At 35.1% G+C, this 14119-nt stretch overlaps 2 protein-coding genes across 2 annotated transcripts; both read right to left on the reverse strand.

Annotated features, from left to right (window-relative positions):
* Positions 1–6510: 6510 nt before the first annotated feature.
* Positions 6511–10413, reverse strand: LOC135137075 (uncharacterized). Its single transcript, XM_064066615.1, has 5 exons — positions 10231–10413; positions 8145–8957; positions 7782–8097; positions 7317–7735; positions 6511–7269 (listed from the first exon to the last, which is right to left on the reverse strand). The coding sequence occupies exons 2-5, from the start codon at positions 8933–8935 to the stop codon at positions 6624–6626; spliced, it is 2172 nt and encodes a 723-aa protein (XP_063922685.1). The 5' UTR covers positions 8936–8957; positions 10231–10413; the 3' UTR covers positions 6511–6623.
* Positions 10414–10602: 189 nt separating this feature from the next.
* LOC135136962 (dentin sialophosphoprotein-like) lies at positions 10603–14092 on the reverse strand. The gene is made up of 4 exons (XM_064066467.1): positions 13894–14092; positions 13058–13802; positions 12712–13008; positions 10603–12664 (listed from the first exon to the last, which is right to left on the reverse strand). Exon 4 carries the CDS (start codon positions 12493–12495, stop codon positions 10837–10839), a length of 1659 nt encoding a protein of 552 aa, XP_063922537.1. The 5' UTR covers positions 12496–12664; positions 12712–13008; positions 13058–13802; positions 13894–14092; the 3' UTR covers positions 10603–10836.
* Positions 14093–14119: the final 27 nt, after the last annotated feature.

The raw sequence follows: 14119 nt of genomic DNA on the forward strand, positions 1-14119 counted from the left end.
TGTCGCTTCAGTAATATTCTCTGGTCGCTGTTGCATCATCCACGTATCAACAGTCTTTCTATGTGCTTCACAAGCGGATTCGCTCAATTCGCTGGTATAAAAGCTATAAATAGAATGACCGCTGCGAACAATACATACACAGGGTAAACCCAATCGGATAATGAAATAATGTGATAAGTGTAATGTCAACGAGATAAGATTAAAAGGATTAAATTTTGCAATAACAACAAAACAGGAAAGTCGATTTTTGTTTTAGTGGTGGAATTCGTTGGGTCTGGGTTTGCGTTTTTCGTTAGTTACGATTTTTTTCTCGATCTTTGCGCCTTTGCAAATGAGTCATTCGATTTGCTTTTATCAAGGCGCTGAATACAAATTGCGATTAAATTCATGGTCACGATCATGTACACATACAGCAGGTCTGGGTTATAGATAACACACAATACGACTACATGGAATGTGTGGTGCCTTTATGAGGTGTTTAAATTTGGTGAAAACTAATTTTTTGGTTGACTGTTTTGCTGAACCTCTTAATAGTTTCAGAGATTATCTTTAAAAATTTTTAATTTCATTTTTCGGTTTTCCATTCCTTCATTTCTCGATTATCTGCTTTTTCGATTTCTCAATGCCTCTCTGTTTTAGTTTTGAGCTTTTCAATCTTTCGATTTTTAAATTTTAGATTTTCGAGTTTTTATTTCTTGATTTTTTGAAGTTTGGATTTCTCGATTTTTCAGTTTTGCGATATTTTAATTGTTCAATGTTTTAAATTTTACAATTTTCGATTTCTCGATTTTTTGATTTTTCAAATTTTGACGTTGCTAAATTTTCAGTTCGATTTCTCAATTAATCTATTTTTGATTTTCCCATTTCTCGACTTCTCGAACTTTCAATTTTTCAGTTCCTCAATTCTCCGATTTTTCGACTTTGCTTTTTTGGTTTTTCGATTTCTCAATTTTCCAATTTTTTATTTTCTCAATTTCTGGATATTTCTTTCATTTTTCTGGATTTTTCAATTTTTCGACTGTTTTATATTTCCATTTCTCAGTTTTTCAACTTTTCGATATTTTAATTTTTCAATTTTTTAAATTTTCGAGTTTCGATTTCTCGATTTCTTGATTTTTCAGTTTCTGATTTTTGAATTTTTATTTTTTTGATTTTTTGATGTTTGAATTTCTCGATTTTTCAATTTTACGATATAAATGTTTTAAATTTTAAATTTTTAGATTTTTGGATTTTTCAGTTCTTCAATACTTCATACTGAGTTACCTTGCTCTTTTGCCTTATTCCTAATTTCTTAACCCTGCTTCTGAAGATACCACTTACGAAAGTGTGCGAAACGTTGAGCCCAAAGACTCAATTAATACGGTCCCAACCCGGAAAACGGTCCATCTTAACCTTTTTTTTTTATTTTCCCTTTTCTCGGCTTCCTAAAGTTTCGATTTTTTCAATCCTTCAATTTTTCGATTTTTCGGGTTTTTTGATTTTTCAATGTTTCGATTTGTTAAAACTCTGCTTTTTTAGTTTTTCGATTTCTCACTTTTCCAATTTTTTTATTTTTGGATATTTCTTTCAACTTTGGAATTTTTCAATATTTCGATTTTTCGAGTTTTCGATTTAGGGACACCTGGATTTTTTACTTTTTGGATTTGCAACTTTTTGTTAAACTTTAGATTTTTCAATTTTTCGACTGTTTTATACTTCGATTTCTCAATTGATAATTTTAAAATCTAGGTCTTTCCATTTCTCGAGTTTTCAGTTCTTCTATATTTCAATTTTTGAATGTTCGGAATTTTTAAATTTTCGATTTTTCCAATTTTTTGATTTCTCGAATTATCAATTTTTCAATTTTTAACTCTACTTCTCGGCTTTCCATTCCTCCATTTCTCGATCCTCTGCTTTTTCGATTTCTCGATGCCTCACTTTTTGAATTTTCCGATGTTTCGATTTTTGGATTTTTCGGTGTTTCGATTTTTTAGTTTTGAGCTTTTCAATCTTTCGAATTTAAAATTTTAGATTTTCGAGTTTTTATTTTTTGATTTTTTGAAGTTTGGATTTCTCGATTTTTCAATTTTGCGATATTTTACTTGTTCAATGTTTTAAATTTTAGATTTTTCGATTTCTCCATTTTTGATTTTTCAAATTTTTACGTTGCTAAATTTTCAGTCTTCCGATTTCTCAATTAATCTATTTTTGATTTTCCCATTTCTCGACTTCTCGAACTTTCAATTTTTCAGTTCTTCAATTCTCCGATTTTTCGACTTTGCTTTTTTGGTTTTTCGATTTCTCAATTTTCCAGTTTTTTAGTTTCTGAATTTCTGGATATTTCTTTAATTTTTAGGATTTTCCAGTACATTAATTCTTTGACATTAAATTTTTAGATTTTTGGATTTTTCAGTTCTTCAATATTTCATACTGAGTTACCGTGCTTTTTTGCCTTATTCCTAATTTCTTAACCCTGCTCCTGAAGATGCCACTTACGAAAGTGTGCGAAACGTTGAGCCCAAAAACTCATTTAATACAGTCCCAACCCGGAAAATGGTCACATATTAACCTTTTTTTTATTCTTCCCTTTCTCGACATCCCAAAGTTTCGATATTTTTGATTTTTCACTGTTTCCATTTGTTAAAACTTTGCTTCTTTAGTTTTTCGATTTCTCACTTTTTCAATTTTTTCATTTTTAGATATTTCTTTCAACTTTGGAATTTTTCAATATTTAGATTTTTCGACTTTTCGATTTTGGGACACCTGGATGTTTTAATTTTTGAATCTTTAAAATATAGGTCTTTCGATTTCTCGAGTTTTCAGTTCTTCTATATTTCAACTTTTGAATGTTCGGAATTTTTAAATTTTCGATTTTTCTAATTTTTTGATTTCTCGAATTCAGATGTTTCTCGATTTATCAATTTTTCAATTTTTAACTCTACTTCTCAGATTTCCATTCTTCCATTTCTCGATCCTCTGCTTTTTCGATGTCTCAGTTTTTGAATTTTCCGATGTTTCCATTTTTGGATTTTTCAGTTTTTCGATTTTTTAGTTTTGGACTTTTTAATTTTCCGATTTTTAAATTTTAGATTTTCGAATTGTTATTTTTTGATATTTTGAAATTAGGATTTTTCGACTTTGCTTTTTGAATTTTTCGATTTCTCACTTTTTCAACTTTTTTAATTTCCCAATTTTTTGGATATTTCTTTCAACTTTGGAATTTTTCAATATTTCGATTTTTCGACTTTTCGATTTTGCGACACCTGGATTTTTTACTTTATAGATTTTCAACTTTTTGTTAAACTTTAGATTTTTCAATTTTTCGACTATTTTACACTTCGATTTCTCAATTGATCAACATTTCGATTTTTCCAATTTTTCTTTCTTAAAATTTTTTAATTTTTCAATTTTTTGATTTCTCGAATTCAGATGTTTCTCGATTTATCAATTTTTCAATTTTTAACTCTACTTCTCGGCTTTCCATTCCTCCACTTCTCGATCCTCTGCTTTTTCGATTTCTCGATGCCTCACTTTTTTAATTTTCCGATGTTTCGATTTTTGAATTTTTCAGTTTTTCGATTTTTCAGTTTTGGGCTCTTCAATTTTCGATTTTTAAATTTTAGATTTTCGAATATTTATTTTTTGATTTTTTGATGTTTAAATTTCTCGATTTTTCAATGTTGCGATATTTTAATCGCTTTTCGATGTCTCGTTTTTTTCATTTTTCAAATATTGACGTTGCTAAATTTTCAATCGTCCGATTTCTCAATTAACCTATTTTTCGATTTCTCACTTTTTCAACTTTTTTAATTTCCCAATTTTTTGGATATTTCTTTCAATTTTGGAATTTTTCAATATTTCGATTTTTTGACTTTTCGATTTTGCGACACCTGGATTTTTTACTTTATGGATTTTCAACTTTTTGTTAAATTTTAGATTTTTCAATTTTTCGACTGTTTTATACTTCGATTTCTCAATTAATCAACATTTCGATTTTCCCAATTTTTCTTTCTTAAAATTTTTTCATTTTTCAATTTTTTGATTTCTAGAATTGAGATGTTCCTCGATTTATCAATTTTTCAATTTTTAACTGTACTTCTCGGCTTTCCATTCCTTCATTTCTCGATCCTCTGCTTTTTCGATTTCTCGACGCCTCACTTTTTGAATTTTCCGATGTTTCGATTTTTGGATTTTTCGGTTTTTCGATTTTTTAGTTTTGGGCTTTTCAATTTTCGATTTTTAAATTTTAGATTTTCGAATTTTTATTTTTTGATTTTTTGATGTTTGGATTTCTCGATTTTTCAATTTTGCGATATTTTAATCGTTTTTTGATTTCTCGTTTTTTTGATTTTTCATATTTTAACGTTGCTAAATTTTCAGTCGTCCGATTTCTCAATTAATCAATTTTTCGATTTCTCAATTTTACAATTTTTTAGTTTCTCAATTTTTGGATATTTCTTTCATTTTTAGGATTTTCTGGTGCTTTTCTTCGACTTTTCGATTTTTCGACTTCTGGATTTTCAGTTTTTCGTTTTTTAAACTTCGGGTTTTTCAATTTTTCGACTGTTTTATATTTCCATTTCCCATTTTCTCAACTTTTCGATATTTTAACTTCTCAATTTTTTTTCAATTTTTCAAATTCTAGAATTTTCAATTTCTAGAGTTTTAAGTTTTTCTATATTTTAATTGTTCAATTTTTTGAGATCTCGATTTTTCGAGATTCGAATGTTCCAATGTTTTGATTGTTCAATCTCTCGATTTTTCAATTTTTTCATTTATAACTTTCGATTTTTCGATTTTTCGATTTTGGCCTATTTCGGTTTCTTAATTTTTCGATTTCTCTGTGTCTCAGTTTTTGAATTTTTCGATGTTTCGATTTCTCGATGTGTTGATTTTTCAGTTTTTTGATTTTTTCATTTTACACTTTCGAATTTTTATTTTTTGATGTTTGGATTTCTCGATTTTTTTATTTTACGGTATTTTAATTTTTCAATGTTTTAAATTTTAAATTTTTGGATTTTTCATTTCTTCAATATTTCATACTGAGTTACCGTGCTCTTTTGCCTTATTCCTAATTTCTTAACGAAATTAGGAATAAGGCAAATTACGAAACTGTGCGAAACGTTGAGCCCAAAAACTGTTTCGATTTGTTAAAACTTAGAATTTTTCGACTTGGCCTTTTGAGTTTTTCGATTTCTCACTTTTTCAACTTTTTAATTTCCCAATTTTTTGGATATTTCTTTCAATTTTGGAATTTTTCAATATTTCGATTTTTCGACTTTTCGATTTTGCGACACCTGGATTTTTTACTTTATGGATTTTCAACTTTTTGTTAAATTTTAGATTTTTCAATTTTTCGACTGTTTTATACTTTGATTTCTCAATTGATCAACATTTCGATTTTTCCAATTTTTCTTTCTTAAAATTTTTTCACTTTTCAATTTTTTGATTTCTCGATTTATCAATTTTTCAATTTTTAACTCTATTTCTCGGCTTTTCATTCTTTCACTTCTCGATTTTTGGATTTTTAAAAGTAAAAAAATGACCAATCAGTCGAAACACGTTTTGTCTGGTTAGAACTATTTTTAACTGATTTTAAGGACCTTTTATGATGTCAGCTACGCAACTTAATTTTTTGGTGAAGTGTTTTGCTGAAGCTCTAACACAGACTATAAACGACAGACACACGGAAACGGGAGACCACTTTTTCCGTACTCTAGGTGTTATGAAACGCTAAATTTGATAGGTGATACTTCAATAAATTGTTTTTGCACCTAAATGTGTTTTATTCCATTTTTAAACTTAGCAACTCAATACACAATAGTTTGAAACTGATTTTTTCTTTTCAAGATGTGACTGACTAGAGTTCCATTTATTTATAAATACGACCGAATCTTCTGTCATCCAGTTCGTATCTTTCGTCTTCAGATTCAGATTTTTGCGATTTTTCAGAATATCTTTCTTTGGTTCTGCGTTCTTTTTCGAAAAATGTAAAAGAATACTGATCATCCGATTCGTAACGACCGTGATATCTAGTTTCGTCGCCTGATGCACTGCAATCAGATCTGGAGGACTCGGTGGAATGGTCACCACCTGAATCATAATATTCTAATATTCACCATAACTCCTTCTGGACGATTTTCTAAAATCAGTGTCATTTGAATCAAAGCTTCCACTGTCTGTGCTGCCCCATGATCTAGAAGAATGATCGCCAACTGATTCATCTTCGGGTCCAGAAGAATAATCTCTTCTTGGTGATCATCTAAAATCACGGTCATTTGAATCAGGGCTTTTGCTACCATGTCGGCTAGAGCGTGAATGTGAAGAATTACTTGAAGCATGATCTGATTTAATAGAAGCATGATCATCTGAATCATCAGATTTAGACCGTCTTTGGTTTTTAAATCCTTTGTCGCTGCTTTTAGTGTCAAAAGATGTAGAAGAATGATCACTGCCTCAATCAAAACTACTCTCACTTACGGACGATTTTCTAAAATCATTTTATAATAATTAATAAAGGAAACGCGTTGGTTCTGAAGACTATTTATTGGAATTGTAATAAAAAGTTCTAACCACAACATACAGTTAAAGAAGATAAACTGAAATGAAAAGTGCAATACTTAATCAAAACGTAGAAAATTGTCTTATTCTTCGACAGGACGTTTTCCTTTGACTCCATTTCGGCCATCTTCAGAGCCGTCCGACGAATCGCAGGTAACATATGCATCCGTAGACGAATCACTCTCAGAGCCATCATCATTTTCATTTCTGTTGTTAGTTTGTTCGTCTTTGGAGTCATGCTTTGACTTTTTGTCTTCTCCGTCATTGCTAGATGAGCTTTCTACAGAATTATAGTCCTCTGAACCACCTCCGTTTACTGTGTATTCGTGAGAGACTTCGCATTTTGGAGTAGAAGTCGTTTCAATATCGTCTTGTGTTTCGTTTTCGTCTACGACCTTGCGTTGGTTACCTTCTTGGACCTTCTTCTTCGCATCCTCCAGAACGATTTCTCTAGACACCACGCAGTTAAAATTCTTCTGCGTTTCTTTCTGCCGAGAAGCCGTCGACTTTTCGATGAGCTCTTGGATTGTCTTCCCCATGTGCTTCAGATGGTACAAATCAGTGATGGTCTTCTTGATCCCTTCAAGGCTCAGGTCGAAGTGTGCAGACGCGGGTTGGTACTTTTGGGCGGTTTCTTGAAAAGTCTTTTGGAGTTGTTCGTGTCTGCTCAAGAGGTTCTCCAGCTTGACGATGACTTCCTTGTCAGCGAATTTCCCCAAGTGTTGCTCGCTGAAAATAGACAGTTAGTGATGGTCAACACCACAACAACGTCCTACTTTTTGATGAGTTGTTTGATGTAGTCGCTGTAGGCGTCGTTGAAGGGCGTCAAGGCGTGTTCTTGCAGGAAATACGAAAACTTGGCGATGCTTTCGGAGATGATTCTACCTTCTTCCTCCCGTTCCTCCATTTCCTGGTTGAGCTCTTTCATCAACTTTTCGATGGCGAGTCGCCCGTCCTCTTTGGTCTTTATGGTGTTTTTCACGTTCTGGTTTTCTTTATGCACATTGATTTTCTCGGTTTCTTTGTAGATGTGCATGTGGACTTTCCAGTGACATCCACACTCCTTGCACGTGTCATCCAATATGGCGGCACAATTGATAATTCCCGGATCGCCAATCATCTCTTTGGGGATTCCCGAGAGGTAGCAAGGGTTGTGGCATCTCTGTTTGTAGTGCCACTGGGTCACGTCGTTCACCTTAAACATCAACAACGTGGAAAGGTCATCACACTCGTAATCTCACCTTGATGACCTCGGCGCACTTGGAGACTACCACCGTGCACACGGTGACAGGGTGCGACAATTCCTTCACTTGAAGGTCGACACAAGGTATGAACAGCTGTTTCCTAAGGTCGTCGAGGGTTTGGTTTTCCAAACTCAGGTTCCTCTTGTGCCTCTCCAGCAACCTGAGGTTGTCTTGAATGAGCTCCGACACCTGAGCAATAGGAGTCGCGAGTTGCTCAATTAGAAACCTCACTTCGTTAACACTGATGGTGTTTTCGACCTCGTGGGGCTTCAGTGGCGAGGTTTTGCCGTCCCCGATAATGTACGCCAACAAGCTACAACAAAACTTTGACTGCTGCGAAAAGGAAAATTGCTTATTTACCGTCGAATTTCCTTCGACGAGATGTCCCAGCTGTGAGCCAGACCTTCCAATTCGTACTTGCTGAAGGTTCTACCTTCTTGCATCTCCAAGAGTGCCTTGAAGGCTTCGTTGTCCAAAGCGAAGATGTTTTTGTCGCTCAAGGGGATACTCACGTTGGGAGGTTTCGACTGGATATCGCGGACCAGCGGCTCCAAACAGTGAATCCTAGTCTCTCCAGCTGTATACTGAGCACTCTTACTGTACGTGGTGATGAATATGATGTTTTGGCTGGCGCTTTTGTCCAACCGAACCAAGATCTGCTTCAAACAGTACTCCACGAACTTGGTGAATCTGGTCTGGTTGGACTTTACGATGAAGCAAATGGCGTGGAGTTTCTTCAACGTCGCCAAGTACGCTAGAATGTTATCGAGGTTGATGTTATCCTGTTCCATGCCTCGGGGATCTCCGACTCCTGGAGTATCAACCAATCTTAAATTGAAAGTTTTTCCGCCCATTTTGATGGGGAATAGGTACACTTTGACGTGTTGGGTGGCGGATTTGCCGCTTACGTGATCTTCGTTTTCGTCCGCGGTTCCGCAGATTTTGGTTTTGCCCGAAAGGTTCAAGCAGACGGGGATAAGAACCTCGATTTTGCTGCGTTGGGCTCTCTTGAAGTCGGAATAGTTGAAGTAGTTCGAGATGGAATTTATGAAAGTGGACTTTCCTACGCCGGTTTCACCAAAAAGAAGGAGGTTTATGTCGTCAGGGGTGGCCTGGGGGTCTTTGAAAAAGCTAAAGACGCCCTTCAACATTTTGAAGGTGTCTGAGAAAGTGCTGGAAATAGTGGACACTTGTCACGAAAGTACTACTTTATGGTACTACATACTAAGTAAGCTTACATGTCAAACTTGTAAGTCACACATGGTCAGATCGTGTTTTTTTGAAGTTACTTTATTAATTAATAATTTATCTTTCTATTATCACAAAAAAGGCGTACATTTGAAAGTGTAGCGGAAATCCCAAATCTAGGCACGGATAAACTTTGTAAATGCGTGATGAAATGGATTTTATTTCAAAGTTACTGATTACCTTTGTTACCATGTATCTCTTTATTTTGTTATGTTAAGATGTGTAATCCATGTATTTCGTTATTTTGTTATATATGTGCAATGACTTGTGTAAATTTTTTTTATATTCTGGCACGAATAAATGTTATCTTTTCAAGTAATTTTAAGAAATACCGATTACTATCAGTTTGTACATTTGAAGTGGTCCACAATATCGATTTTGACTATCTAACATAATAAAAATAAATCGTAGAAAATGATTTGGAAACTATGCTAAAACAAGTTCAGTTCCTTTAAAATGCATGTAAATTATAAAAATAAATTTCTCCTGTAAGTCAAATTAACTTCCCTCGTAGAACTAAACAAATCCAGTTTGGAAAAAAGTACTAAGTAGTTGTGTAAGATGGAAAATATGGCTCATGAAGGGTTGAACTCGCAACCTTAATTTTATAGCACTGCGCTCTACCAACTAAGCTAACGTGCGCTTGCTCAACATCTTGCATTTATTGTTATAAAATGTTGTTATGCAACCTTCATTTTTTTTTCGAAAATTGCGATGACTATAACATTTAAATCCCCCACGTTTAAAATTTTATAAGCGAAAAAATAATGATCGTTGGCACAATTTTTTTACCAATGTAGAAAGCAGACTAACATGTTTCGGTACCTACTGGTACCACCATCAGTGCCGCAAAACAAAGAAACGTAACTGGATTATGCTGGAGTTGAAAAGTGTACTATTTCCATAGGCAGCGAAAAGTCGACAAATAACATCCCGCAAACAGATATCGTGAAAATCATCAATGAAAAATTCACGAAAGGACCTATTGAAACAAATCTTAAGCATATTTCCAAAATAAATAATCATACTCTTAAAAATTAAATATTACAAAGATTTACGCAGTTCTGACTTGCATATCATTTACCCTCAAATTATTTATTAAAATACTTGGGATAACCACATTTTAAACAAACCGATTGGCGCTTTTTTGGCATCAAAACCATAAAGCAAAAGTCAAAAAAGAAATTATCTTTCTTACCTCTAAGTGGACCGACGGCACAGATGTGTCTGGACCATAAACGAGAGAGTATTAATATTGCTATTATAGATGGCGTACTTCCTCGATTAATTTAATTAACTTCAAAACTAATCGCCTGAAGCGACCTCTTGCGTTTGGCCGGAAAATTATTCACAAAACCCGCGAAATGCTTGACGTATTTAAATATTTCACGACTCCCTGTTTGCATCGCGCTTTTCAGCACTTGATTAAGGTTAAGTTTTACTTAATTTGATCGGAACCAAATCTGTCAAATTAAGCAAAATATAGCGTAAAACATAGCGTCAACCAAGTGATTGAAAGTGCATTGCAAACAAGCATAAATTCACTATTAATCGATACATTAAAACCATATTATTATTAAAATTTTTTATTGCAAACCAGACTTGGTCTAGACTTGGATTGAAACAGTACAACAAGTGCAATTTTTGACTCGGTGGGTCTAGGTTTACTTTTTTAACTTAAAAACTCAATACATCTTAGTTTGAAACTGATTCTTCCTTTTCAAGATGGTTCTACATTATTTCTGAATTTTTTGTATGCGTTTCAAACTTATCACTTTTTTAGTCTTTTGGTTTGTGTGATTGACTAGATTTCGTCATCTGATTCGTAACGACCGTGATACATAGTTTCGTCGCCTGATGCACTGTAATCAGATCTGTAGGACTCGATGGAACGATCACTGTATGAATCATAGTTGTCGTTAGATTTAGACCCCCCAGTGTCATTTGAATCATAGCTTTCACTGCCTGTGGTGTCAAACGATCTTGAAGAACGATCGCCATCTGAATCATGGGATTTATCTTCGTGTCCAGAAGAATCAGAGCTTTCGCTACTATGGCGTCTAGAGTGTGAATGTGAAGAGTTACTTGTAGCATGATCTGATTTAATAGAAGCATGATCATCTGAATCATCAGATTTAGACCGTCTTTGATTTTTAGATCCTTTGCCGCTGCTTTTGCTGTCAAAAGATGTAGAAGAATGATCACTGCCTGAATCATAACTACTCTCACTTAGAGACGATTTTCTAAAATCACGGTCATTTGAATCATAGCTGTCGCTACTATGATGACGTCTAGATGAGTATTTCACTTTAGAGTGTGAAGGTGAACAGTTGTTTTTAGCACGATTTGATTTGACACAGCCATCATCGTCTGAATCATGGGGTCCATAAGGTTTAGACCGTCTTTGGTTTTTAGATCCTTTGCCGCTGCTTTTGCTGTCAAAAGATGTAGAAGAATGATCACTCCCTGAATCATAATTTTCAATATCGGATTTATCTTCGTACCTAGAATGTCCACTTTTGGCAGAATGATCACTCACGGACGATTTTCTAAAATCACGGTCATCTGAATCATAGCTGGCGCTGCTATAGCGATGACGTCTAGGTGAGTATTTCACTTCAGACCGTGAAGGTGAAGAGTTATTTTTGGCACGATTTGATTTGACATCATCTGAATCATGGGCTTCATAAGATTTAGACCGGCTTTGGTTTTTAGGTTCTTTGGTGCTGCTTTTGCTGTCAAAAGATGCAGAAGAATGATCACTCCCTGAATCATAACTTTCAATACCGGATTTATTTTCGTAGCTAGAATGTCCACTTTTGGCAGAATGATCACTCACGGACGATTTTCTAAAATCACGGTCATCTGAATCATAGCTGTCGCTGCTATAGCGATGACGTCTAGGTGAGTATTTCACTCTAGACCGTGAAGGTGAAGAGTTGTTTTTGGCACGATTTGATTTGACAGAACCATCCTCATCTGAATCATCGCCTTCAAATTTTTTGCTGTGACGAGATGTAGCAGAATGTCCACTTTTGACATCATAATCACTTGTGGACGAATTTCTAAAATCGCGGTGGTCGGAACCATAACTTTCGTTGCTATGAGAGTCACGTTTGAACGAATATTCCACTCTATATTGCATTCTATGTAAGTTTATGTCTTCTGGACTGGATTCTTTGTCAGAATCTTCATTTGTTTCTTGGTCACGTGTCTCCTGGTGGTGGGTTCCGTGGCCATTGAAAGGTGAAGTATTTGAAAAAATTTTGTGACCGAAATCGTAATCTCCAGGTTCGTCGATGTCGTACCCGCTTCTTTGACTGTAGTCCGTTTTTTCATATTCTTCTTCTTCAACGATTATCTTGTCCAAGTCGATTTCTGACGAAACAACGTAGCCGAAATCTTCCTGGCTTCCTTTGTAACGACAAATTTCAGATTTCAGTTCTTGTATCCTCTTCCCCATGTGTTTCAAATTGTACAGTTCCGTGATACCGTTCTTGATTCCTTGAGGAGTCAAATCGCTGCTTGCTGCTTCATTTTGGAACTCTTTCGCGCTTTCTTCCAGGATTTTTTGAACGTGATGTTGTTGACTGAGGAGTTTCTTGAGTTTCGCGACGACTTCACGGTTTTCACTGAAAAGATTGCGTTAGTTTCGGTCAAAGTGTATGCAATGGTTTACTTTTTGATAAGTTGTTCAATGTAGTCGCTGTGGGCGTCACCGAAAGGTGTCAGTTCGTGTTCTTGAAGGAAGTACGAAATCTTGGCAATGATTCTAGAAATAGATGCACGCTCTCCTTCCAGTTGTGTCTGTTTCTCGAGAAATCTGACGTTCTCTTGTATAAGTTCTGACACTTTATCAATGGAAGTTGCTAGTGGTTCTACGAGAAGTCTGATTTCGTCAAGACCGATGGTGGCTTCGACTTCGTGCGGTTCCAAAGCTGGAGTTTTCAAATCGCCGATAATGTATGTCAGCAACCTAAAAAACACAAAGTTTGACTAGGGAAAGGTGACAGTTGAGCATTTACCGTCGAATTTCCTTGGACGAGATGTTCCAACTTCGGGCGAAACCTTTTAATTCGTCTTGGTTGTAACTTTTTCCATCTTGGATGTCCAACAAGGCTGAGAATGCTTCATTGTCAAAAGCGAAAATGTTCCTATTGCTTAAAGGAATACACGTATGTGGAGGTTTTGATAGGATATCTCCATGCAGTGGCACCAAACACTCTTCAGCTCTATTCTCACCCGTTTTACTATCAGTGGTAATAAAAACTATGTTCGGACTGGCACTCTTATCCAGTCGTGCCAACGTCTGCTTAAGACAGTACTTCGTGAACCTCGTCTGATTCGACTTTAAAACAAAACAAATGGCGTGGACTTTTTTTAAAGTCGCTAGGTATGCCAAAATGTTATCCAGATTGATGTTGTGTTGTTCTATTCCTCTGGGGTCTCCGATTGGGGGGGGTGTCAATCAGTCTCAAGTAGAAGACTTTACCGTCCATTTTGACGGGGAGTAGGCATATTTTGACGCCGATTTCGTTGTCATCTTTCGTTGGTCCTAAACTCACAGGTATTAAAGTGTCGATTTTCGCTTTTTGCGCCGATTTAAAACTGGGATACTTGAAGTAGTTCGAAATTGAATTTATTAGAGTCGATTTTCCGACTCCCGTTTCTCCCAGTAGGAGGATGTTGACGTCGTCGTTTGCGGCAGCAGGTTTTTTGAATAGTTTCAAAAAGCGATCTCACATTTTGGAGTCGTCGGGAAAGGTTCGTCTATCAAAGGATCAAGAGATATTTTAAGAGAAAGATGACAGTAAATAACTATAACTTAATAGTTCAAATAAATTGCGAAGGATTTGCTTACCTGTCTCTTGACAACACTAGGAAAACGATTCTAGATTTTCTATTCGCTTGAGATACGGTTATCAGTTAATGATCTACTCTGTTGAAAAAATCGTATAAATAAGTTTCGACGCAGAAAGCTTCTACAAGGGAGTGTTCCTCAAGGTTATCTTAATTCATTACGTTATCGTCTTATCGTATTCGTAGAAACAAGAAAAATAACTTTATCTAAAGTAGTATGACGCGAT

Source organism: Zophobas morio, unplaced genomic scaffold, assembly GCF_036711695.1.
Source record: "Zophobas morio isolate AGI-343-1 ecotype UQ-CSIRO unplaced genomic scaffold, CSIRO_AGI_Zmor_V1 ptg000028l, whole genome shotgun sequence".
In the NCBI taxonomy this organism is placed as follows: Eukaryota; Metazoa; Arthropoda; class Insecta; order Coleoptera; family Tenebrionidae; genus Zophobas; species Zophobas morio.